At 39.6% G+C, this 27,407-nt stretch overlaps 3 protein-coding genes across 4 annotated transcripts; 1 reads left to right on the forward strand and 2 right to left on the reverse strand.

Annotated features, from left to right (window-relative positions):
- Positions 1-40: 40 nt before the first annotated feature.
- Positions 41-11,425, reverse strand: shpk (sedoheptulokinase). The gene is made up of 7 exons (XM_055017208.1): positions 11,225-11,425; positions 10,969-11,110; positions 6,705-6,879; positions 6,462-6,614; positions 6,085-6,260; positions 5,351-5,551; positions 41-3,707 (listed from the first exon to the last, which is right to left on the reverse strand). Exons 1-7 carry the CDS (start codon positions 11,360-11,362, stop codon positions 3,313-3,315), a joined length of 1,380 nt encoding a protein of 459 aa, XP_054873183.1. The 5' UTR covers positions 11,363-11,425; the 3' UTR covers positions 41-3,312.
- A 1,076-nt stretch (positions 11,426-12,501) lies between these two features.
- On the forward strand, positions 12,502-14,994 carry emc6 (ER membrane protein complex subunit 6). Of its 2 annotated transcripts, none has more exons than XM_023280170.3 (2): positions 12,502-12,701; positions 14,310-14,994. In XM_023280170.3, the coding sequence occupies exon 2, from the start codon at positions 14,341-14,343 to the stop codon at positions 14,671-14,673; it is 333 nt and encodes a 110-aa protein (XP_023135938.1). In that variant the 5' UTR covers positions 12,502-12,701; positions 14,310-14,340; the 3' UTR covers positions 14,674-14,994. The 2 variants fall into 2 exon arrangements, with proteins under 2 accessions (XP_023135938.1, XP_023135936.1); XM_023280168.3 differs by having other exon boundaries at positions 12,503-12,701; positions 14,307-14,994.
- A 1,048-nt stretch (positions 14,995-16,042) lies between these two features.
- p2rx5 (purinergic receptor P2X, ligand-gated ion channel, 5) lies at positions 16,043-26,827 on the reverse strand. Its single transcript, XM_023280162.3, has 12 exons — positions 26,577-26,827; positions 25,453-25,603; positions 25,051-25,122; positions 24,876-24,951; positions 23,883-23,967; positions 23,625-23,705; positions 21,749-21,890; positions 19,061-19,194; positions 18,852-18,945; positions 18,696-18,761; positions 18,423-18,511; positions 16,043-18,334 (listed from the first exon to the last, which is right to left on the reverse strand). Exons 1-12 carry the CDS (start codon positions 26,705-26,707, stop codon positions 18,064-18,066), a joined length of 1,392 nt encoding a protein of 463 aa, XP_023135930.2. The 5' UTR covers positions 26,708-26,827; the 3' UTR covers positions 16,043-18,063.
- Between the last annotated feature and the right edge of the window lie 580 nt (positions 26,828-27,407).

Genomic DNA, 27,407 nt, shown 5'->3' on the forward strand with positions numbered 1-27,407 from the left:
CTGTCTCTTTCAATAAAAAATATTTAAGATCTGAGAGCAATTTGAATCATTAATACTGATTTATTTGACAACATCCCTTCATGTGTAAACTACTAACCCACAGACCTTCATGTTGCTCCAGTATAATGGATCATTGAATATGATAAGATCTGTATTTCCTTGTAAAAATCAATGTTTTACAAGGAATGCGGCAAATAATGAAGACACCAACTGTATTAATCGGTCCATCTGGATGCTTCAGAACAAATACGTTTTCTCTCTGGTGACTTTTAGTGTCATTACTTGCTACTTAATTATGAAATTAATGTAATACTATGAGACAAATGGCATAAGCCGAGTCCATTTATCCACCATTTGAGAAGCAGTAATTCCACAGAAGGCAAATAAAGAGCAGTGGTAGGGTAAAATTCAGAAAAACTTGAAATCTAAGGATCAGCTTGGATGAAGTGAGCTAGGACAGCGAATGATGCATATTCAATCAGGCATGCTTTAACAAACACGACTGTGCAGCTCTTGAACAAGGCAATCCGTCAGTGCATGTGTAAAATGGAAAGGAAGGTGGTGCAAGAAAAACACAAGCGTTGGTCTAAACCGGATAAATGTGCTGGAGCCTGCATCTCACAGCGTTGGCAGGTTAGCCAGATATCTTAGGTTTCTGGTATCATGATGCTGGGTCACTTTGAAGATCACTATGGCAACCTGAGCTTCACAGTAAACAGTCTGGTGGAAAAGTCAGTCATTACTACACAGGAGCACTGCGTTTACAATAAAACTATACAGAGCAGCAGAGACATTTTTATAGATCAGTACAATCATTTCGCTCTTCATGACAAATCACAGCATGAATATTAAAAGCCTGTGGTAATAAATCTAACCCAAATCCACAGGAGTCCTATCAGTGTATTTAGGTTTGAGCCGCTGTAGTTTTTAACCCTGACTGAATAGCTGCAGCTCTTTTTGGAGTTTTAGGGGAAACACACCTTTACCATTAATCAGTTGAGTAAATTATAAAAGCAATATTTTGTCCAAGTACACCTATTCTTTTCTTATTCTTTTCTTTTTTGGACCATCAGTACTTCTCTTGTCTGCTTGGGTCATAAAAACACTAACAGTAGATAACAGTATAAAACAAAAGTGAGTACGCCCAGTGTGAAATAACAACAGTAGAGTATTTCCTCTTACTGATCAATCAAAAACAAATGAACCGGAGAGACTATATTAAAAATACAGGCCTCAAAGTAGAAACATCATGCAACAGAGCTGAATACACTTGTGATCACTGACAGATAAGTTAGAAAACCTGTGATCACTTAAAACCAAACTTAGTACACCTGTGATTTCCGGTTAGCCTAACTGCATGAACATGGTTATAAAATGAGCTGTGAACAGCAGAACTTTCTCAGTGTTGGACCTATAAGCTGTGTCAATCTGCATGTCCACATCATGGCTCCATGTGGAAAACAATTACCAGATAAATTTAAAAATCTGATTCTGAAACAAAGACAGAAAAAGACACAGGAAGATCAGTGACCAAGTAATAATCAGCTGAGGCAGCAATCAGGAGGTAAAGAAAGAGCCACAGTACTACTAATCAGAGCTGCAGCGGTCCTCCTAAAATGACACCATGGACAGCACATGATTTTGTAGTAGTGCGCTAGAGAATCCAGATCTGAAAAACAGACAGGCTCTGTGCTTCAGACTTGGCACAGGAGTTATCAGTGAAAATCTGAGTTTCTGTGGCAGCTCAGACAATGTGAAGGACATTGCAAACCGTCAACCTCTATGGACAGTGTTCAAGATATCAAACAATGATTGCTCCTCAGCACAAAAATGCAAGCTAAAAAACATGAAAATAATCTAATGCATTTCGAGAGCACATTCTTTGGTCAGATGACTCCAAGATAAAATTTCAATTGGCTCAGAAGTGTTCCAGTTTCTTTGGGGTGTACCTGGTCTGGACAACCACAGTGACTGAATAGTCCCAATAGTGAAGCACAAAGGTGGGACTGTGGTGATGATGACTTTGGTTGCACTGAGTTCTTACTTAATGTGGAGCCTGTATTGTTAATACAGTCAGTATAAACTTTATTTATTTTTTATATTTTATTTCACATAAGAGCAAATACCCAACTGTTTAACTTAGAAATAATGTGATTACTGTAAGGCGGTATCACCTTGAATTATTTAACATTTCAGTCGTATTGCACAGTACGTTGATATTGCAGAATTTCCCCACAGATGTGGCTGTTTTCATCTCCTCTCATCTTATTGGGTCATGGTTCTGATGATGGCCCGTAATAAAGAACTCTGCCTCTTTCATGCTCAGAGCTGGACTGAAAAACAAGAGTTAAGGCTGAGAGCCAGCTACATGATGCCAGTTATCCAAGCTCACAGAAATTAGGCTAAATGGAGCACAAAGTCAATTAAACTTCCTTCCGTAATACAAACCAGAGCAATGAATCCATCAGACACAAAAAGCTCGCTCACACCCTGATGACTCCAGAAATCTATGGATACAACTCCTTCTGACCAGAGTTAAGCATTAAGCATTTCCCCAGAGGGAACCAAAAAGGAACCTGAGGAAGAAACTGTGAACCAGAAAATAATAAAACCATGACTGTTTCTGCTTGAATGTTAATATGTTGCAAGTTGTTCACAAACCAAACACAATGATTTTACTGAGCCTCAATCAGTGTTGCATCATGCTGTGGGTTCTACCCACTTCATGATTTTGTGTCATTCCTCTTAGAAACATGCAGGGAATGTGGGAATAAACTAATTTCTTATTATATTCGGATGGTGCAGCATCAAACAGCTGTAGAGCTCCAGTAAAGTAGAATGTGGGGCTGTTAAAGGCTCTTACAGCATATTTGCTGTTGCACTCAACACTGTTCTGACTGTTTCTGATGAATTCCAAGCATCTTTGGAACATGTCGGATCTAGGAAAAGGCTCTAACACGTTGATTCTGAAGAATGGAAATATTTTACGCTGTAACACTTCACTGTAAAATACACTACCAAACCCTGATGGCAGAGACAGAAAAGCTCAGTAACAGCTGTTCAGTCACAGTGAAATGTTTAAGGGGGATACGTTGCACTCAGCAGCTAATTTGAGTCAGTATGTAAATCACTTAGCAGCTTCAATCGTTTTGGTCCTGGAATTTTAAATACATTTGATCCCTGTCCTGATCCCCGTTGTTTTGTTTTTTTAAACAAAGCAATACCATTTAATAAAAGGCATTAAAAAGAGTGCAAAATTTTGAACTAATCACGTAAACAGAGAGAGATCCCTCCGTGGATTAGGACCCTCAATCAAAGTCGGTCACAGAGCACCATGGCAACGCCGACAGCCGAGTCAGCGTTCTGTCCGTACACCATCTCCTGAGGAAACGCCTTCTCCACTTCCTGCCGGAGCACCTCATTACGAGCCAGAGCGCTCCCACTGCCCACGATCCTGCGGACCCCCGCCTGCTGGAGACGTTCTGCAGGCATCATGGACGTGACGTTGCTCACGATTCCATGGCACAGCGCCCGGATCACATGACCCAGAGACAGATTGGAGGCTGAGATGTTGGTCACCTGACCCAGGCACAGAGGGTTGTGCCTCTCTCCCAGGATGGTGGGATTCACCATCAGGTCGCTGGTTTCCTGGCTGAGCGCGGAATTTATCAGCTTTTCATATAAGCAGGAGTCAGCTGGCTCTGCACCTGTGAGGGTGAGAGAAAATTCACATATGATCAGTGTGACACCAGTTCACTGTGATCTCTGTCTGTGGTCTGTACAGTAACACATTTAGTAAACACCATTCTACTGTTATTACTTTACCCACAGTGGTCTAGATTAAGGAGGACATATTATACTTTTGGGAGTTTTCAGTGTTAAATAGCAGCTTTTTGTGCATGTAAAAGGTCTGCAGACTTGCAAACTCCACAACAAAGGGAGTTACTCTCTCTCACTGTGTGCCTCATTTGAAGTCCAGGCTTTTCCTCAGTTACTTCTCTACATCACCATGTTACATATTTGCATTACAACGATCTGGCAGCTAGTTTGGCCCTCAAAAAAAGAATGAACAGCATCTTAGCAGTCTGGCATTATTTCTAGCAAGACACACTTTTGCTTTAGTCTGTACTCATTGATCTAACAAAACCAACACTGCCTTGCTTTCATCAGTCAGTTAGAGCAGCCTGGGCAACCTATCCAACAGCAGGTAATTGGTGATTAAGCCTCTAAAAACACATCTTTGGATATTTACAAGTTTTTTCTCTGAAAATAATCCCTTCCTGCCTTCAGTCTCTCTATCAACCCACCCCTCCCCACTCATTGCAGCTCAAGCACACCAGCTCATCTACAACTCTGTTCCAACACAGTGAGACCACTTGGAGTTAAAATATGGCAAGTTGTAATACTACATTAATTAAGCCACATGTTCAGAAACTGATTCTGGAGAAGAAGAATGATACAGGAAGTCCCACCCTGCAAACTTCCAGTATTGGTACCAAAGGTTTGCTACGTACGAAACCGTGGAATTCTGAATCTGTGTTTTTGAGACTGTCACTGTGTTGACTGCTTGTTTCACTCATGTCATCTAGCATACAAAAACACAATGTCAACATGTTAGTGAGGTAAAAAATGTGATTTTCACCGAAGGACAATTAAAAGATTTCCTACAAAAAAAAGTCAACATCAAGATGGTGACTACAGTAAAAGTGGTGAACCAGCTCAATGAGATATTTCAGTCTGGACACACAGACCTTTCCCACAGAGCTACACTAGAAGTGGGGCCAAAAAAGGAGAAACGGAGCTGGTGAGAAGTTGCTGTGTGAGCAGTTTAATCTAAGTGACTGGGAAGTTGTAAATTAACCTCATCAGTGAGGCTGATTTCATAAGAACATAAATGTATATATGTAGATGAAACTTGCAGTGGAATTTCTGTTTCCCACAGAGACTGTGGACTTGTGTTCATGACATATGCCTCTCTAATGATCTCTTTCTTTTCAGACTGTAAGCCTTTATCTGAACACTAAGTCTTTTTTTAACTGGAGAATCAAACACTTTTCTTTCATGACTTTTTTCTGCCATTTACACTCCTAGCTGCAGTAGTCTACATTGTCTCCATTACTACAGTTGCTTCCCTTTTGATCCCTAGAAAACCAGCCATTGCTGGTTGATGTATCACACATCATTACTGATGCACCAGCACAGAAATGTCACCACTGAGAGCAGATTTCGAACTCTGGGATACTCCAAAATACAGACAGACTTACCTGGGGCATTGATAGGCTTAATCAGCATTGTGTGAACAGATGCTCATTTAAAAATCTTTCTTCAGATAGTAAATTAAAGAACTTACCAAGTTCTCTCATCCAGGCAGTCAGCATCTCCACAAAAGTGGCCAGTACGTTCCCTCCATTGAGTGACGCCGCTACAGCCAAGTACAAGGAGTCAAAGTACGGGAAGTAGGCGATGGAGGAGGAGGGCTCAGGAGAATCTGGAGGTTTGAAGTCAGTTGGCATAGTGAAGGTCAGCTGAGCTGAAGTGCTGATGTTAAGAACTAAAAAAATAGGAGAAGGACACAATGTTTCAGCTCAGGAGCAGAGGAGAATTACAACAGAAAGGTTAGTTTTCTGTGTTTGCTAATAATAAAGACAGGCTGAACATGTACACTACACAAAAAAGTTTGGACACATCTTCTCAATCAATGGTTTTTATTTATTATATTTAGTGAAGACATCAAAACTATATAAGAATACATATGGAACTATGTTGTAAACAAAAAGTGTTAATCTTCAGTATTAATCTACAATGTAGAAAATAATACAAATAAATAACAAGCATTGAATGAAAAGGTGTGTCCAAACTTTTGACTGGTAGTGTACATTTACTGCTGTATATTTTATGACTGCAATGTTTCCATTAATACTCTGATAAACTGCTATATTGTTATTAAGCCTTGAGAGAGTTGGCTAGCATTAGTCCTGAATGCAGTATGTCATAGTGGAGCCTTAATGGATCCCTATCTTTAAACAGAAAAGACTTATTGAGTATGGTGCATTCAGTGCAGTGAGAGAGGACTTAATGCTTCACCTGCATCTGTGCATGCACTCATGCAGGAGTAGACAGAGCACTGGAAGTCTCCCAGGGCGGCGCCTACTGGTGTACCAGCAGGGATACCATGCCAGGAAGAGCACGTCTGTCCCACCAAGCTGCCAGACGACACACACCGAGGAAGCAGGTGCAAAGGAAAGCCGGCACCCTTCAGACTGCAGCATGCACACACACATTGGTTAGTATATAGACAGCAAGGTGCTTGTTTGTTACACACAAGCGTTCTGACGTCAGCTGCCAATGATGGACAAAGGGTTACGTTTCAGATCAGACATGCACAAACATCTTCCATGCATTTAGTCTTTCAAGTACCATATAAAATGTTATCAAAATGTGAAGTTCGGCACTTTACATACATGTTTTCATTCCACTGATTGGATGAAGTGTTGAAGAAGCCCCAGCTGGCTGCGTTCTGAGGCGTCATCACACACTCGTCCAAACCACACAGCATGGACACCACGTAGTCCTGGATGGTCCCGGCAGCGGTGAAGCCCTCGAGGAACTCAGGTCTGCAGGGGAAGCAGAACCTGATGCTATATCACACAAGCAGGAGGCGCAGCAGACTCTTCATGAGGCGTGTAAAAAGTGTGTGTGTTCACCTGTGTTTCATGTACCAGAAGATTGTTGCACAGCCAAACCCTGTGGCCACGCTTTGATGTGAGTCTGGTTTTGGCAAAGAGGACAAGAAGTCGCTGCTGCAGCGTCCATCTTGCCAGGTGATCAGCTGACTGGTGTCTCTGGCTGTGAAGAAGTCTCTGTTGGACCAATCGCAACCTGCAAAGGACAAAAGACACTAAACTGTACAGTGGACTGTGACTTCAGCACCAACTGAGTTGTATCTGAATTCATGGTTTTGCCTATATGTAAATATTTTAGTAGCAAAAAATAACCATGACTGCAAAACTGTTTTGAAAAACTTTTCTAGTTCAACCAGCAGAGGTCATCATGGTAGCTGCTGTATTTTTCTGAAGTTTATGGTCTGGTTAAGCATCATATGAACTGCTGTCAAACACAAACTGCAAAATATCTTTGGCGACTGAGTTCTAATTACAGAAAGACTTTCATACATACATACTGGACCAGCATTTGCACTTTTGCACATTCACTTTAAACTAAAACATCTGTAATGTAATATGACTTTATTACTTGAATGTGCTCAGCTTTATTAGAAGCAGGTTTAAGCGAAGAACTGTGTGTGAGAAATAACACCTAAAACACATTTTATGCAACTTGCAGGGGGTCAGAAGTAAATAGACACTTGGCTACTAAATATTTCTATATGTGTTGTTTTAACGCTAGTTCATGTACAAAACAGCTCATATGTGGCTCGGACTGGCAGATCTGTTCATTAGACTGATGTGATGCTGTCTGTCAGTATGACGAGCAAAGAGGCAACCGTTTCAGTGAAAAAGATAACAAAAGGGTCAAAAATGTTTCTCAGATCAAAGGTAGTTAGTGTGTCAGAATCAACAAAGAGCATGTAAACACAGGAAAACTAGAAACGTGTACATGATCTGATAGACTGAGGAGTACAAGTCTTTTAGATGAGAAGAAAATCATTGGCATGTTGATGAAAAACCTCTTTATGAAATCACAAAAAGTCAAGAATATTCTCTAGGATGTACACTACCAGTCAAAAGTTTGGACACACCTTCTCATTCAATGCTTTTCATTTATTTGTACTATTTTCTACATTGTAGATTAATACTGAAGATTAACACTTTTTTGTTTACAACATAATTCCATTTGTATTCTTATATAGTTTTGATGTCTTCAGTATTATTCTGCGATGTATAAAATGATTAAATAAAAAACACTAAATGAGAAGGTGTGTCCAAACTTTTGACTGGCAGTGTACTCATCCTTATGCTGATATCTATTATATCCCTATTTATTGTGTGTAGTAGTGTTGACATGTCGGCATTACTGCAATCGCTGCCTGTCTGCAGTCTGCACCCTCTGCTGCATGACTGGATTCACAGGTAATAATCAACACTGGAGGGCTTTGAGACAATATGGACATCATTATATTATATAGTGAAATAATGATACTAATTAAAAGTGAATTCCAATAGCATGCAGTTATAATTTTTTAGACCTATTCCAAATTTAAACTTGCAGTTCATTTTATTTGACTGATAGTTTGTTTCTGGCTGAAAATGGCATAAAAAATGACAAAAAAATAATAATAATAAGGCACTGTGATAGAGAAGCTAATGATAAATTTGAACTAATTTGACTTTTTAAAAAGACATTTTCATTAGAATATGATATTGGAAATTATCCACACCCTTTGGAAGTGATGAAGATTGTTTATGATTTGTGCCAGAGCATTGTAATGCATTATAAACTGAGCAGTAGCAGCTGCTGCAGTAGTTCTCTGGTCAATTACTAGTCAGCTGCAAGTCACAGCTAAAGAGCTCAGTGAGCTTCCTGTTAGGGTCCATCAGTGACAGAAAGCTGCACATTGTGGCTGCCCACCAGACAAGGAAAGTCCATAATGGCCAGAGTGCAAAACATCATCAAAAAAGGACAAGGAGTTCTACACTGTGAAAAATCTAAAACAGTGTGGAAGGAAACCACAAGCGACCCCCGTACTGGTACAAATGGTAGAGGCCAGAAGAATCCAAGGATCAGCACCAAAATCATCTTGATGAACCCGAACAATTCTCATGGACTCCAAGACAGACACTCAGCAGCTCAACTGGACAAAGAAGAAAGCTTTCATCTCATCTGTGATCAGAAGAGATGAAAAGAAAGTTGTTTGGACACAGAGTTGTAGGTTTGGTTTGTTGAATCAAAAGAGAAGGATTCAACCCCAAGAAAGCTGTCACACGTGGTGGTGGGACTGCGATGCTTTGTGGGTGTTGTTAAAGCAAACTGCATTGTGTGAAAAGAAGACAACATTAAGGTGGTAGAGGAAAGCATCAGGCCTAAGACAATGTTGGACCTTCCATGGAGACAATGATCTGAAACATACACTACCGTTCAAAAGTTTGGGGTCACTTAGAAATGTCCTTATTTTTGAAAGAAGAACAGTTTTTTTCAATGAAGACAACATTAAATTAATCATAAATACAGTCTAGACATTGTTAATGTGATAAATGACTATTCTAGCTGGAAATGGCTGATTTTAATGGAATATCTACATAGAGGTACAGAGGAACATTTCCAGCAACCATCACTCCTGTGTTCTAATGCTACATTGTGTTAGCTAATGGTGTTAAAAGGCTAATTGAAGATTAGAAAACTATTTTTCAATTATGTTAGCACATGAATAAAAGTGTGAGTTTTCATGGAAAACATGAAATTGCCTCGGTGACCCCAAACTTTTGGACGGTAGCGTAGATCTAAAGTGGTAAAGACATGATTAACAGAAAACAATGTTGGAACTGATGAAACACAGTGACGCAAGGAAGCCTTCGATCTCAAAGAGCTGGAGATTATTAAAGAGAGGAGCTGAACAAAATCCCAGTGGAGACATGAAGGAAGACTGTTAGCAAATATGAGAAGTGCATGATTGATATTGTGACAAATAAAGGCTTTGCCGTGGATTACTAAGAGTAGAAAGAGTATGAGGAATTCTGGACAAGGACATTTTTAGTAAAAGTGTAAAATAAAAAACAAAACAAAAAACCATTAAAATAATTATTTTTCATTAACATCTCTAACACACTGTCTTACTGTTTTTAATTATTTGTTGAAGAGTCATTCCAGAATTGAAAGGCATTTGAGTTTCAAATGTTTTTTAAAAAACAAACCTTCTATTTTATAATTTTCTGCTAGATATTCGTCAATAATAGGTAATAAACTATCAAAGGTTTGATTGGATCAGCTTACACATCAATGGTACCATTTTTAATCCATGTTTTATTTGTTGTTTGCTAACCCTACTGTAATCACAGTAGCAGGGTTGCTAATCCATGCTAATGTTAGCTTTTTCTCAGGAGTGGGAGCTAAATATTTAGCTGTTACTGCTGACCAAGAGGACAAACTTACTGATGGAAAAAAGTAAAGAAAAAAAGTTTTAAAAAATTGTCTTCTCCTAATAACATGCATAACAGAGTTGCATGAGGTAGAGTGAGACATTCAATCAAGGCTGACAAAGTTATAAAAATATGAAAAATAAAAGAGAGGGCATAGCTTTGCTCTACCCATTCTTTAGGAAAACTGTTTGATGGTGTTAATTCCAGCGTATCGTGTGATTCACTGCTTTCTTCTTTTTCTACCAGCTAAAACGGTTATGCTAACAGGGTTGTGGGATACATATTCCATGCATAATAATTATTATTTAAAATATTATGTTAATTTAAAAACAATTACAAAAGACATCAATGAAAAAATACCAAAACAAGGAGATTTAAATTCCATTTTGGGTGGAACAAGAGAAAACTGTCATTTTAATGGGAACTCCAGACTTATTTGGTATTTTCAAAAATATTTTCAAACACTCTTTTCTCCTGATTGTTTTTAGATTTGGTCTCAGGAGAAGTACATTTACACAACAACTGCATGTTTTGGTATTTTGTACAAGGATTATTTGAAATTTGATGTGTGGGACGTAAAATGTCCTCTAATTCTGGAATGACCCATATCACTTTCAGCCAGAAGAAACCTGCAAGTAACTGTTTGGAAACAGATCAAGTTTCAGCTCAACAACAGGTTGTTCCATTTTTCATTCACCCTGAAAACAGAACACATCATGAAAGCCTTTTTAAGTCACGTTAAGTGGCTCTAGGGGCTTTAATGTGGAAACTAAGGGCCACAGTCTCTGTCCAGGGCAGCAGAGATGGTGTAATTAATAGTTACACAGTAAACCGCTCTGTTATGAAATGTCCCAGCGTGCATGGAGGCTCGTCTCACCGCTCTTTGCTTTCCAGAACAGAACTCCGTGCATCTGTCCGGTCAGTCCGATGCTGCTGACCCGCTGCAGTTTGTCCGCAGGCAGGAAGCTGAGGCACCGATTCACCGAGTCTATGATCCGCCCGGTGTCCTGCTCTTTGGCCTACACATGCACACACACGCACACGCACACACATACACACACACGCACACACACTGGTGTTGAGTTTACTGATCTGCAGAGTACGGTAATAAAGTGTCACCTGAACGCTCCCACCTTCACTCCGCTGCTGTCGCTCAGATCAGAGTCTGTCGGTAAACTGTGAGTCGCAGCCACAGATCTGGAGTCAGTTTCTATTAAAACCGCCTTCACAGAGGTGGTGCCCACATCTAAACCCAGGATAAAGTTAGACATGACTGCTGCTCGCCGTGTTTCCTCTAGCAGCAGCTCCACATCACCCCGAGAAGGCAAAATCTGCACTGCTGATGCGTTCAAGTTATAGTAGGAAATGGGAAATATTAAGTTCTTTTGGATGCAATTACTCCAAATCCGCTGCTGCGTATTAATAATAATAATAATAATAATAATAATAATAATAATAATAATAATAATAATAATAATAATAATAATAATAATAATAATAATAATAATAATAATAATAAAGAAGAAAAATAATTAATCAGCCTTTAAATTGGAGAACAAAAATATACTATACTACCACTTCAAACCCAGTAGTAGAATGTCTGTCTCATTACTAAATTAGCATTTTCTTTCTCACTGCTAACATTTCAATATCCAAACACTGGTGTAATGAACAATATAAATAATGCACCATTTGTTTCATTCCTGATGTGGCAGGACAATATGTTCTCAGAGGTGAACTGCTGCTCTTCAAGTCTTGCTGTTTATTAGTTTAAATTGTTGATCAGATCCAGGCTAAAGGAGAAAAACTAGAAGCAACTGGACCAACGTTGCCCAGAATAAAATGCTGTTAACCCATAGACTGTATATGTATGTTGGATCTATGTATGCATTGTATATTTTGTGTATTGTGTATGTGCTTAAAATACAGTGTATGTCCTATCTGCGTTGCAAAGTACACAAGGGTCATTTATAAGTGAGCAGATCATATGACAACTATGTGTGTGTTCATTTATAAATCTTACTGAAGTTAAAGCTTACAAACACAGAAAGTGACCTCATGTATGTTTATAGAAAAACAGATGTTAGAACACAGTAATTGTAACAGTGAAGTAACCTTTATTTTTATTTCTATTTTTATATTAATTTTATTGATTTCGTTGTTCTTCTTTTCAGGTTTTTATCACACGAAGAAAATTGACTCCACTAAATCAAGCGTGTATTTTATTATTTCTCCAGCAAACCTGATTTTCATTCATGCAGCAAAATAAAGCCTCCAGATGGTGACACTCGCTCACCAACAGAAGTGACAACATTTGAAGTTCTTGTCGTTATTATAAATATAATTTCCTTCTTTTCAATGTACCTGAACGCACCACATCCGTCGCCTGCCGTTTGATGACTCTCCTGTTCCCACAATGCACCGCGGAGGAGCATGGCTGACCGTGGGCTAGGAGTGTCATCTAAACGAGAATGAATGCGCTGTTTCTGGTTTACAGCAGCTGATGTTCATTCAAAACTACCGAATGTCCGAGTTTATGAAGTTTCTCCTGCAGGCTGTGTTATTTTAGTCGCGTTGTTAGGAGCCGACAAGTCGTGACGTTTCTCTCCGGTGAGTCTGTCAGCAGGGACCGTCAGCGGTAGCAGCTAACTGTGCTAACACGTTAGCATCAGCAGTGACAGGAATATTAAAATAGAGCAGCTTAGCTTTCCGTGGTGGGCCGGTACTGTGTTTAGTATGATAACCGTGTTCCACTAAGCACAGTCACATCTGTGTCTTCGTGGCGTTTTATGAACCTGATTGTAACATCTCAATAAAGCTTTAAATCTAATTATCTTCATTTTGAGCAGCAGCTAAGCTAACAGAGCAGTGCGCACCGAGAACTACTCTCGTTTTTGTCAGTCATATCAGAGGAATCTAATGTATGTACCTCCTTTGCTTTTGTGTTTTTTTCCTATGTTTACATCATTTGAAACTTTTAGGTTAACCTCAGACGTTCAAACATCTGCAAACCCTTTATAATTAGTTAATATCTATATATGTATTTAAACGTAGTAGCCCTGGTTGGGCAGTGTCATTAAAGCTGGTGTATTTCTGTATTTGTAGGATCATTGTACAAAAAAATTCCAAAGTAACCTTTCAACATGTTGTAGTTCAAGTGGTCTGAGAGGAAACTAGACTAATGCACCTCCTCCTGGCTCAGTTTTCAGGCTTTAGAAAATCTACGAGAGATTTGATAGGACAAGCATGTCAACCATAGGTTTTTATTTTTTTACATTTTTTTTTCCAGAACAGGCTGGATGTTGTTAATCCTAACAAAATCCTTGATGAGAGTAAGATGTAGTGGTGTTGTGGGTTTGACAGACTTGCTAGAACAGTGTTCAAAACGCGATTGAAGCCACAAGTGAGTAGTTTTCCACTGCAGGAACTTGTGGGCTGTTGTGGGGCAACCCAGACCTTTGTGAGCATTCTAACCAAAAGAACCGGCCCTGTAGAACCTCTTTCAAGGCCGTTTTGGGGGTGGGGGGGATAAAGTACCTACTGCAGGGTAGGGACTTCTGACTGGCCCTGCTATGTAGATCTCAACACTGATTGATTACACTTGGAAAGAATAAAAAGCAGCATTTATTCTTCCCCTTTGATGTCCTCGTTGAGCAGCCGTCTTCTTCTCTTGAACATTGCCATCCAAAACAGAACATTCACGAAATAGGAATACATCCATTGTCCTATTTACTACGTGCTTATAGAACTGTGTTTTTATCCAAACAATTTTTGTTTTTGCAAGCTCAGATTTGACGTCACAGTCAAAGCAGCAGTGGAGGAAGGCTGAAAGGGCAGACTACAAAGCTGTTCCTGTGAATGTTTGCGGCACTTCACATCTGCCCAAAATTTTTGCAATCGAAAGCTGCATTTACTTTATTACCACTGCATTAACGTGCAAATATTGTATCATGTGCCATGCACCATGTAAAGAGAGAGGTGATAATGAAATTCAACCCAAACCAAGGCATTGCACAGTGTAACTTTGCCATAAGTTGTACATACAACCTAAGCCGCAAAGCAACATATCACTTTACTCTTGGCAGATATTACTTTTTTCTGCCTGTACATTTATTTAGCAGCTAGACTTGCATAAAAGTACAGAAAAAATGTACACCACTTCAGTAGCTTTCCGTCGTCTGTGTGGTAAATATTCCTGAATCTCTTCTGTTGCAGCAGCACCTTCTTGTGGCAGCTGACCAGAGCCAACATGGCAGGAGTTGCAGCCAAGCGCGAGGGACCACAGTTCATCAGTGAAGTGGCTGTCAGGGGGAACTCAGCCGTGCTGGAGTACTGCCGCACCTCTGTATCCGCTCTGTCTGGAGCAACAGCTGGCATCCTCGGGCTGACGGGACTGTATGGCTTCATTTTTTACTTCCTCTCCGCATTTCTTCTCTCACTGCTGCTCATCCTCAAGGCCGGGCGGCGGTGGAACAAATGCTTTAAGTCACGGCGGCAGCTTTTCACCGGAGGCCTTGTTGGAGGTCTTTTCACTTATGTCCTGTTCTGGACTTTCTTGTATGGGATGGTGCATGTGTATTGAAATGATGTACACTAAATAACCCTGAGATATTTCTGTCTAATGCTACGTAAGCCTTTAAGATCGTCTGTCCTGCTGTTTGTAGATAGGCTATTAGTTAAAGACTTTTGATTTTTCCATTGTGAACTGTTGATATATTGAATGATATGTTAATAATTTCTATATACATAATTAACTATTGACCCTTTCTTTCTGCTCTACATCTCACTATAACTCCTTTAACCTGTAACTCCAACTCTGTCAGTGGTATCATGAATACTGGGACAAGAGCCACAGTTATTACAATGTAGATTAACAGGTATAATAATAAATGCCTCTCTACAAGTTGTTTGCAGACACTATTGATCCGTTTGTTTGTCACTTGTTGGCATCATGAACTCAACATGACAAACGTGTTTCCAACAATAAAGAACATTCAATAAATAGCAACCCAAACAGCAAGCAGGAGGTGGAGCTCCTGCACTTCAGTGATCATTCGTTTACAGACAACCAGTACGTCTCCTCAGGACCTGTGGGTCGTTCTGTGGCACCAGATCCTTCCAGTTCATATTTTAAATTTGCATGAAAAGTTTCATGTGAAAACCTGTGTGTATGCAAAATCCCAAAGCTATACTCACAAAACACTTTTTTAAAATCAATATTACTTGGTAATTTTTTGATCACCCAATCAATGGTTTTCACAGGATTGCTTATAAATTTGTACTGAATGTTCATTAACGCTGACAATATTTGCAACAAAACAGTTATTGCAGAATGTTTCAAAGTAATCAAATATTTTTCTACTCTATAGAAGAATCTTGTCTGCATTAGTTTTAACTTTGTTGCAGCCAGCAATGTAGCTCTGTTCATGAAGCTAATACATTTTCAGTTTTGTCCACACCCATGTTGCAAGTTTGTTCACAGGAAATAAATGACAGAGAAATGTATATTTTCCGTAGTAATCAGCACACATTCTGACTTAAATATTAAGTATAAAGTACAATTATAAATAGAACCACACAGAGAATTTTGGAGTCAGTATTGTAAAAAAATTTCCAGTGAATGTAACACTACAGCCAGCGCAAAACATGGAAAATAGAAACAATTTTTAAAGCTATTAAATGATGGAGTAATATAATTTTGTTAATTTTTTTTCTCCAATAGATACCAACACTTTCCAATAATTGAAGAAAAACAAGAAAAAAAATTAATAATCCTTCACAGGAAAATACAAAGTCTAAATACCTGAAAAAGTGCTCCAAGCTACATTTAGTGAGTTCTTTGTGTTTTTTTATGCACTGCCAAATAACTTCTAGATATGATAGAACTATATTGACGCTTCACTGAATTTTAAAAAATGGTGACAAGACAGTGAAAACTAGTGAAGACACAATTTTTCAAAAATTTAAGATTCTTTATTTAGACAGCAGATTATGTAGGTATTCAGCAACAACAGTTAAGTTATCCTTCAAGTTTTGTGGATGTTTCATCCCAACCCAGTGAAAAAACAGTGGTGGATGAGGCCTAGCATTTAGCTCCGATGGTCAAACTAAAAAAAAAAAACAACAACAAAAAGTATTTATAACAGAGCTTCCAGACTGTGAAATGTCAGATGGCATTAAGTCAGCATAGAGTGACCTGTTTATTACATGACAGGCTGCATTCCTCAGCTTCAACACTGAATTATGTTGTATATATGATTGTGTCGTAGTCGTCGCACAACCGATATCAAAGTCACAATCAGCACAAGAAACTGTCCATACAGCAGGAGACGTAGCAGCAGTGTTTAACAGTAACACAAGAACTTTCACAAGTCCAAATGAAATACCAACAATTACGACCATTTACGCATTTTCTTGTGTATTGCTTTCAAGTGCCGTTTTTTTTTTTAAACACACATGTTCACTAAATAATTTGTCATAGTATTTTTTGATTTGTTTTTGCAGCGTTCATATAATTTTTTTTTTTAGTAAACACTATTAATTTTATGTAAAGTCTTCGCCTAAGGTCCGTGTTGAAGTTTTAGCAAAATATAAATGGCTACAATTGATTTTATGAAAATTCATAAAAGGCCGAAAGTTAAAACTGAGAGACATCATTAATTACTAAAATTGGACATTTACTCAAATCAACAGCTGTAAGTATAGATATGGAAACAGAAAACAAATCCTTTGTTTTTATAAAGTGTGATTAGAAAATGCATTTGAGCATGCATCACGTCCCTTTGCTCTCAGCTATTGCAGCTACATTTTCCTAACCACAAAACCAAACCCAAAGCAGATGAACCTTCAGTCAACGTAGACCTAGTTTCTTTTTTTCGTAAGGCAGACAATCTGTATATATATCTCTCTATATATACACACATAGGTAAGCGGTATATATATATACGGTTTAAATACATCCAGTTTTCTTGCTTTTTGTCAGTTTGACAGTTTCGGAAGCTGTTCTCATCCACCACTCTCGAATGTGACTATATATCTGCTCTCAATCTCTCACTAAATGCTTAAAGACAGATCTTCATCTACTTGTTCTGCTTTCTCAACAAGTTTATTTCCATCACATAAGGCGACACCCAGACCCTAACAGGTCAGCAGTAATGTGATTATATTTCTGCTGTCAGATTGGATCAAACCTTTTAAAATTGGTCATTCAAAAGAAAAAAGAAGAACTCTAAACATTCGTACCTATTGGACATTTTTCACCTTCTTTAAAAATGATTTAAAACGTGTCTAATGAGGGGTGTGACTGCTGAAAAGAATTTGAAAACGGACTGAGATGCATGTAATGTTTTATTGTGCTGTTTTCTGTCTCTTTAAATTCAAACACTTAAAGTGACTCCATGCCAACCTGCCTGTTCCACCTGCTAACCTCCACTGTGATATTTAGTCCCATTTAGAGCACTGCTGGACCACATTTGATGATCGTGAAAGGTTTCTGTCTGGATGAGAGTGATCCAGTCCAGTGTGAATAGCCTACACAGAATGGATTACCTGATCCTGGATAATAAAACACGGTGTTGTTTAATCTGGATCATTCTGATCCAGATTAAACTTTTGGACCAATTGGGCACAAGGAATTTTAAGCAATTCACTTAATGTCTTAGTCATTTTACCACTATTTATTTGTTATTATAACAAGTGTCACTCTGCTAGTTTGAATTGGATTGCTAATGGACCTCTTGTAATCTCCCACCTTTGAATCCCCACCCAGCCACCTTCCTGCGTACATCAGAATCCTGACCCTCTCTCACAGTGCACAACATTCTCCTGGACCAACACGTCTTCAGTCAGGGCAAACATCACTCATGCTAGTGACCATGCCAGCAGGTGAGAATCAGTCTGACTTTTGGTTCACCTCCTGCAGCGTAGCAGAGGCCACGGCAGGCAGGTGGTTTGTCTTGCTCTCCCTGCAAACCTAATTGTGTGAGGAGAAGGAGATGTGATGCTTCGGCTCTGCACCCTGGGGAGACAGAGCGGCAGAGTATCGCTGTCCTGTGTTGCGTGGAATGGTGGGACCTCGTCTCTCCACAGGCGGCTGGTTCTCGTCACTATGAGAAGATTCCACAGTGAGTTCAGTTTCCTCTGACTTCTTTAAGGAGTTGGCCGCCTCTCTCTCTGCAGCTGGTTTCCTGGACCTCCTCTCTCGGTGTCCTGCTTTCCCGTCTTTGGCTTTGTTTCGTTCTTTCCTGGATGCACAAGGTGTGACAGAGAGTCAGTGTGATGAGCAACATTCAGAAAATGATTTATTCAAAAGCCCCAAATAGTGGGTCATACTTGAAGTTGATGATTTCAAACTTCTTGTCTCTGTAGAAGGAGCTCGTGTTCATCATGTACAGTAGAATCATATCACATGCAAAAGCTCCCTGAAAGAAAGAATACAGTCAACTGGATTTTCACAAGCTGCAGAGAATCATTATTTTTGTTACTAATGATCATACATCAGCCTCTAGTGCCACTGTAATATGACATTTTTAAAAATTTAAGGCATCTTAATAACTACACACTAATCACTGACACAGTAGCAGAATATTTGATTAAATGACTTACTATACCCAGCAGAGCAACACCTGAGCCAATAGCAATTATTGTGGGAACAATACTGAATTTCCCAGCCTGGAAAACAATGACAAGACATTTACTGCAAGAGTATGATGGGAAACACGTACTTCACTGAGAAAAAAACTGCTCATATAGCAGCTGTACCTGGCCATTGATCATTATATCGAAGCGAATCCCATACACTTTGTACAAGGTGCGGTAGGTTTCACCATTTTCGTCCCTATAGTATCGGGCATATCTGCAGGTGAAGAGAGTTTAATAGATATGTAAAAGATTAAACTCAACCAGACAGAGCAGAGTGCGGGCAGTGGACTGACTGATTTATTTCTTGGTAAATCCATGAGAGGACACACCTGAAATTGTATCCTGACGTGATCGAGTTGTTGAAGTTCCTGTCCAGACGGGTGAAGCTGTACTGTGGATTGCACTGAGAGGCGTCTTTATCCAGGTTACAGTTCCACTCGATCAGAATCCCAACAGAGCCGCCCTGACAGACACAAACACGGGCTTTGTGAATAATAATAATAATAATAATAATAATAATAATAATAATAATAATAATAATAATAATAATAATAATAATAATAATAATAATGTCTATTTATACAGCATTTAATGAAAGCAAGGATTACAAAATGCCTTAAAAGAATCAAAACTTTATATTTTTTTTTACTCCGCCAAGAAAAGTGGCAGAGTTATGTGGTAATTGGTGTACGTTTGTTTGTTTGTCTGTCTGTCCATCTGTTTGTCTGTCTGTCTGTTAGCAACATTACTCAAAAGCAGACGAACAGATTTGGATGACATTTTCAGGAAAGGTCAGAAATGACACAAGGACTAACTGATTAGATTTTGACAGTGATGCAGCTTATAGTCTGGAACCATGGATTTGTTACAGATTTCTGTATCATTGCGAGATAGCAGCATTGTGACTACGACAACAAATGAACACTATCAATCAATCATTGATTGATTGCGATCCTACTACCTATCAACCGCGGCAGACGTATTGGGACTTATCTGTCCGATTCCTTACACAAGGAACAATTGATTAAATTGTGTGGGTTGTTTCTGAGTCCCATCTTGGTTAAAGTAATAAATGAAAATACTGATTTGGTCCCTCTGACTGATAAACAAATATGTTTTGGGACTTCTTGGTATAACATTGAATCAATGAAACATTTTTAAAAATGAAATGCAAGAAGAATAGAAGGAAAAATCATTATTTAATCGAGCTGAACAGCATGTACAATGGTTTCAGTGCACCTAAAACACAGAACTGTCGAAATATTTTAAGATGACAAAGACAAAACTGGATGGCTGAATGTTTTAACAGACATTTTGGACTGTATTTGTGTACACTCATGATGAGCTTTATCAAATCTAAACGTCAAACCCCATGAAGAATTTTGTGGCCTGTGCTGAAGAAACAAGTCTGTGTGAGAAAGCCAACTAATATAGTTAAACTGCACCAATTCTGTCAAGAGGAGAGGTCAAAGATACAACCAGAAGTTTGTGGACGGTTACCAAAACGACCTAGGTGAGATGCAAATGGCGAAGGGACATTTAACCAAATATTTGAATTACCGTATGTAAACTTTTGACCCAGCAGATTTTGTATTTCATGAAGACCTATAATATATCGATGAAAGAACCAAAATGTGGAAACTACTTTTTATGACAAAGGTGCTGGTGTTGCAATGATTCCATCATAGAAAAATAAGAGTCAAGGGAGTCACTGAAAATGGGACTGCCGTGATACATATGGTCTCTACAACTGTATGTAAACTTTTGTTCATGACTATAGCTTGTGATGAAGGCCCTATAGGCACTAAATTATTATAATTTATAGTTTAATATTACTCCTCCTTTAATGCCGTTTTTGTAATTTCAAAGAGAATGATGTAGACTTGGGGAGTGCCCTCGTAGCTGAATGGTTACAACACCTGCCACATAACTCCAATGCCTCTCTGTCTGTCAGGTCCCACCTCTGTTTGTTGCTCACTATTTCCTGTCTACCTCTTCAGTGCAGCTGGTCAAAAGATAAAATATGGCAAAAGACGTAGGATTCCGTTTCGGACAATAACTCCTCTCTTTACTCTAACACGAAACTACTCTGCTGTTAACCAGCCAGTTCAGCCCAGAACCTTTGATTTGTTAACACAGTATTTTGTCCTGATGCACAGGGAGGGACACACGACTAGCGCTTCACATTTTGACAAATTACAGGAACAAATCAATTGTGGTGCAAGCGGGCCATCTCTCTGAATCAGTCAATTTAGTTTGATTTCATGGCATAAGTCTGTAGTCGGATATGTACTGAGAGCATGGGGCGACAAAGGCAGAGGAGTGACAATCGCTTGCCTCCAGAACATAAACTGGAGTTTGTCTTCCTCCAGTTTCAGAGCTGTTTCTCCACCTCCATAGTCTTCTCAAGAAATCTGTCATCACAGACAGATGACTGAGATACTGGGGCCTGCTTTTATTCTGATTCTCTACAATACAGCTCATTGTAAACAGTAAGTATGATTACTTTAACCATTGTTTTGAGTTATTGTTTTGAGTTATTATTCAATTATTACTGCAGTCACAAGCACATTTCCGTAATTCATAAACATGACAGTTTATCTATTATGAAAAGGAAAGGCAGGAACTTCACTTTGTCAGTGAAGCTCATTAATGAGCAGATTACCCAGGATGAACAGAAAAACAGGAAGCCAGGAAGATCATCCAGATAACCACGCATGTAACATTGTAAACGGTGTGTTCGGTTCCGTATTATTTTTATACATAATGCTGAATTTGTACATTGCACTTTTGCTCTTAACCCCATGTGATAACACATTGCACTTTTATTGCACTTACTTATTTATTATTCTGGATGTTTGTTATTTCATTGTTCTATGGGTATATGTGTTGTCTGTGCAGTGGACCCCTCTGTTCAAGACAAACTTCTCCCAAGAGAGACTAATAAAGCCACCTTTACGTTTAACTGAAATCACTCCCACACACAGTCTTAACTGGCACATTATTACATTTTGTACCTTAACAGCCATGTCCTGGAAGTCATTTCCAGTGCTGCTGACGAGATCTGCGAGGCGGAAGATGGGGCAGTAAGGGTGGTTTTCTTTGTCGTAGGAGCATCTCTTCAGGTAGCTCTCATCAGAGGTTTCAAGGACGTTGGACCTAAGAGGTAAAGACAGCAGACGTGTGAAGTAAATGTCCAAGAACCACAGAAACTAGTCCCATTCTCACAATGAACTTCATAAAGTCTTGAGTTTATCCATGCAAAAGGCTGAACACTCAAGGGCAAAAATGAGAATAAGTTTTTTTTGTGTTGCAGCAAAGAAAAGAGACATCTGTTGTGTAAGAAGCACAGAATTCTCTCACTCTTTTATATTGGCTTTGACCTTGTGGTTTTTAGACACAGTTACTGCTTCGAGTTATGCAGCTCGTACAATGTCTTTATGATCCCTTGCATAACACCATTATTTCTGGAAGCTCAGATATGTGGACTCTGTTCAGATATATAGTTGGATTCAAATGAAGGTTTCTCAGAAATGTTTAGTGAGTCTGAGGTCAGGTGACTAAAGTCCATGACAGTCAGCACTCGATTGTCTTCATTGGTCTTCAGATCAAAGCTTTGATTTGTGTTTGGGCTCATTAGCCTGCTTCAGTATGAATCCTTCTGCACAAAGATGTAAACCAGAGGATGGAACATGTCTGACACCTGCACCGGAGCCACTTGTTGCTCAGAATAACAATCTGACTTCTGACACTTTCATTTGGTTCTGATGTCATCTTTCCCACTGTCGTAGTGCTACCTTGCGAGCAATGTTCTGCTGGATTTAGTTGAGCAATTACCTGATGAATTGATGAAATCTACCTAAAAGCTCAAGGAAATCTGACAAAGGTGGTAACTTGGTCAGTGCTGTTAATCTACCTCAGTTTGATTGCTGACCTAAAACACTGCAGAGCGTAAACTATGTCTTCTTTTACAACACATGTCACATGTTTTTAAATGTTAATTATTTGTGTTCATGAAGATGCTACAGATTTTCATGATTTTGTGTTCTCAGACTTTTGAACTCCACTGTATAGCAAGTTTTCCTCAACACACTTCCAGCATATACAGTATGTGCATGTCAATTACACCACATACAATTACACCGTCTGGCACCAAGGCACAGAGTGTAACTGGATACGTCACGCTGTAGGACGTGTTGCCAACCGTTTTGAATAACCCCCAAGGGAAGGGATTGTGTTATCTATTTCCATTAAGCATAAGCACATAAAGACGAGAGAGAAAACAGGAGACATGTCAGTGTAATTAGATTAAGATCCTGACTGATGAATTGGCTGTGGCTTACGACGGCAGCAGCTCTCTCCTGCTTCCTGTTCAATCTGGGTATCAGCACAGGTGTTGCATAAGAACAGAAAGAACAAGAAAGAAAGAAAGAAAGAAAGGAGAAAGCCACAGTGAACTGCTGACCTCTCTGCTGCTTCCTGTTCACATGCTGCAGGAGCACTTGAACAGGAAACAGCATGGAGGTCAGCCATTCACTGTTGCTTTCTCTTTCTTTCTTTCTTTCTTTTTTTGTTCTTTCTGTGCTTATGCAACACCTGTGCTGATGCAGAGCTTGAACAGGAAGCAGCAGAGAGGGCAGTAGCTCCCTGGGCTAGCCCCGTCTGATCTGACACCTGTCCAGAGCAAGGCCTGCTGTCAAGGACATCTCAGATGACTGTTTCACTGTCTCACTGACTGCAATGCACAAGCTGGTATAAATAGAGGGCTCTCTGCACCCTAAAGTTATTTAAAGCAGCCATTGGAACATGTATTTCCCCCAGCTCACTCCACGCCATGATGCCTTGAAACCATTCAGTCACTGCAACAATCAGCAGCCACTTACAGCTACTTACTTGGAGAATTCAAACTTTGGGAACCTGATGAAATTCTTGATGTAGATGGTGAAGTTTTCTGCTTCGCTCAGTCGCGGCTCTCTGGAAATGAAAGGGACAGGCAGCTATGTGAAATAAACAAACAGAGCTGACAGGCTGCATTAGTAATAATAGAACCTGTGAAATATCTTGGTCTGTGTGAGGGATCAGGGTGAGTGTCAGTGTAGTAGCGCAAAATGGCAAATTTCCAAAGTTCTGCCAAGAAGGAAGGATTCTCACGTGGGTCTTCTGCTGTATTCAACTGGACACCAAGCATGAATCTCACAGGTCCCCGTGCTGTTTAGACACAGGCCGGTCTTGATTCCTAACAGAGAGAGGAAAGATTCTTTCCTGGGTTAAAGAGAATTTATTCCATAACAAAACATACAGGAGAATATGATGGAAAATGTTCAATATTAAAGAATAGTGTTGAAACAAAACAACTACAAATGTGTCAGGTAACTCTCTGATCACTGATTAAGCCCTAACCAATTCACGTCTGCGTATCAAAGTTACATAATCAGAAGTTTTGTAAATAATCCTTTCCTGCCTTAAAATTGTTTAGCTGTCAAAGAAGAAGAAGTCAACACTGTTGCTTTGTGCAGAGTGTGTAGATTATGAAGTTCCTGCCTCTCTGTCCATCAAATGCTGCAGCTGAGCACACCAGCTCACCACTACACAATGGCAAATTTTAATATTGGAGTGATTTAAATGTTTGACCCTGGTTCGACCACGAAGCTGATTCTGAATCAGGAAAATAATGCAGAAAGCTCAACCCTGCAGGTTAACGGAATTGGTTCTTCAGATTTGTTACATTTGAAACCCTGGAATTCTGAATCTGTGTTTTTACACTGCAGTTTCAAGGTGGAAACGCTAAGCTATAGGGTTGACTGCTTATTTCGTTGTGATATAGTAAATAAAAACATCACATGGACATGTTAACAAGGTAAAATAACTTGATTTTTTTTCTAGAGTGGGTATTTAATTGTAACATTTGTGACAGCAAAATTTGAAGCAGGAGCCATGACATGTGGTCAGTGTGAAAAATATTGCTTAAAAGCTATTTAAGACAGTACGATGACAGTTGTGAAATACAATACACATACATTAGTCTCATCATACAGAACATAGTGTATAGAACATGAACTATCTCTCTCCATAGATGAATCTGTAAACCTGTGATTGATGCTAAATCCTGACCGCTATTCAAATTTAAGATGCAATGTTCCTCACCATGACCAGCTGTTACACTCTCCCCCTCCACGCAGTCATCGTCACTTTGACATCGTCCATTCGGCACCTTGAAACTCTGTGAGAGATACAATCAGTGCTGAATTTTCAGAATGGAAACAGTGGAACCAAAAAAACCCAAAAATGCCAGTGAGTCTCCTCTCCTCTTTGTACCCACCTCAGCACAGAGCCCCAGCCTCTGATTAGGGGTCTCGATGTAATTTGTTACGATGAAGAACACCTGCTCACCCTGCAAAATAAAATTAGGTCCCGACAGTGAAATCGAGAAGCAAAAAGGTTAAACAAATTACACTCCCTGAGAAGTTCAATACTGTTGAATCTGCAGAGACAGATGGGGAGGCTAATGATATAAAGCAACACAAACACTCAATGGCTTCATTATCTCTCTTGACAGGAGCTTAATTGGGGAGTGCTGTGACATCAATACCGATCCTCTAGAATCTAGACAGACAGACAGACAGACAGACAGACAGACAGACAGACAGACAGACAGATAGATAGATAGCTAGATAGATAGACAGACAGACAGATGGATAGATAGACAGATAGATAGACTCACATTAGGTGGTATGACATAATCCTCAGCGCTCCACAGGTAAGGACCTGTCTCTGAAGTGTTGGTCAGAGTGACTCCTTTAAGTTTGGTGATGACCGATGTCTGGATGGCTTCTTCTCTCTCCTGGTACCCTTTCTTCACCACAAACACCCACCTGAGACATTCATCCAAACACATGTTGAGCAGCTAGTTTAAGACCATGTGGCCCAGGATGGCAAAACACTACGCTCACTAGCATGGTGACAGATGTAAGGAGCAAGGTTCATGTCCTACACTATACTGCAGAATATTTTGTGCGTGCAATATGATGCAACTATAGCACATACATATGGATCTGGACAGCTGTGGAGCCAAGAAGTGGATCAGTAATAGAACCGAGAGTAAAGCCCTTTAGAGGGTAATGCAGATACTTACAGAACTGGAGTTATATTCTAAGCTAAGTGTAATTTAAACTGTAATATAAAAATTTTTAAAAGGTGAATTTGCAACAACCCTAACCAATTTCTATTAAAGAAACACAATTGCAGGTTACTTAATAATACACAATTAAAGCTTATTATATATAAGTTCTCATGGAGTGCTTGTACATGGCTATCATGCCCACTTAAGCCAGTGATAAAAGAAGGCGATCAACAACGCTGTCCTACAGCGATTTGCCACACAGAAAAAGAAAATCTAACAAGATATCAGTTTCTCTGCCACCCCAGTGTGGCATGAAAATAACAACAGTATATGTGCACAAGAAGTACAGGCCATATAGAGCCACATATGACACTGCAGACACCTTCATCTTATAGTTTGACTTCACTTTCATAAACAGATAAGTTGAAACCAGGTGTTGGATTTACCTGTTGACTCAGTCTCCAGATCTGCTGTCATCATATTTGTTACATTACACTGAGAGGTGACACCTCCTGTCCTCAGCAGACATTACTGAATCCTCCAACACAAACTCTTCCCAAACCACAGCACTCCAACCCTGAAACCCTCCACGCTGCTCTGCCACTTTAACACCACCACCAAACTACAAAACCTTCCACAAGCCCAACTATATTTAACTTTGTGAATCACTTTCTAAGTCTGTGTTCTGGAAAATAAAACAAGAGGACGCATGCAGAGCACATTACCCGATTAAGTATCCCAGCACGGCCAGCTGATAGAGCCGAAATAAAATCCCGATTTTCCTGTTTTCGGCAATGACATATTTCTCCGTCTTGTAGTTGAGGAGAGAAATGAAGAAGCCGCCCCAGCCAGCCATTCCTGCCGCACCGTGGACAGCACTGACGGAGGGTTCAGCTCCCAGCTCATATATACAGCTGCTTCACTTGTCATGCAGGGGCCAAACCCACTGAGACAAGAGCTGCACTGCTCCTAATGAGCTTCTACTCAATGATTAGACATGTGGAGGACAAGTTATTACTCTGGTTTGCTTTGATTTCAAATTCGCTTCACTGACATCAGTTTGGGAGAGTCACAAAAGTCAGCTGATAAATCAGTGTGTAGATCCCCAGTGACTTCAGCTGATGGGCTGCTCCTGTATCATTCCTGATACGTTCTGCTCTAAAAATAATGTAGCTGCAATTATTTTTTTCACCGGGGAATGAAACAATGTGTTTGGAGGCTACATGCAGTGCCATGCACAGGGGGTGTGTGGGTGGGTGCCACAAGAGACTGTATATGAAAGGTGGATGCAACTTTAGAGTTCCTTAAACCTGCAATATTTCTAACAGTCAGCAGGGGGCGACTCCAACTGGCTCAAAAAGCTGTCTGATTGTGTAGAAATCAATTAGAAAATGACCCTACTTCTCACTTCATTTGTTACCTCAGTAAATATTTTTCTAATGTATTTATGGTCTTAGTCACTACTTTAAAGAGTTCTGGAATCCAGCTTGATGTCCATTTTGGTCAGTTTGGTCATTTAGTGGTGATATATTAGAGTAAAATAGACAATAAAGCAG

This window comes from Amphiprion ocellaris, chromosome 14, assembly GCF_022539595.1.
Source record: "Amphiprion ocellaris isolate individual 3 ecotype Okinawa chromosome 14, ASM2253959v1, whole genome shotgun sequence".
NCBI lineage: Eukaryota > Metazoa > Chordata > Actinopteri > Pomacentridae > Amphiprion > Amphiprion ocellaris.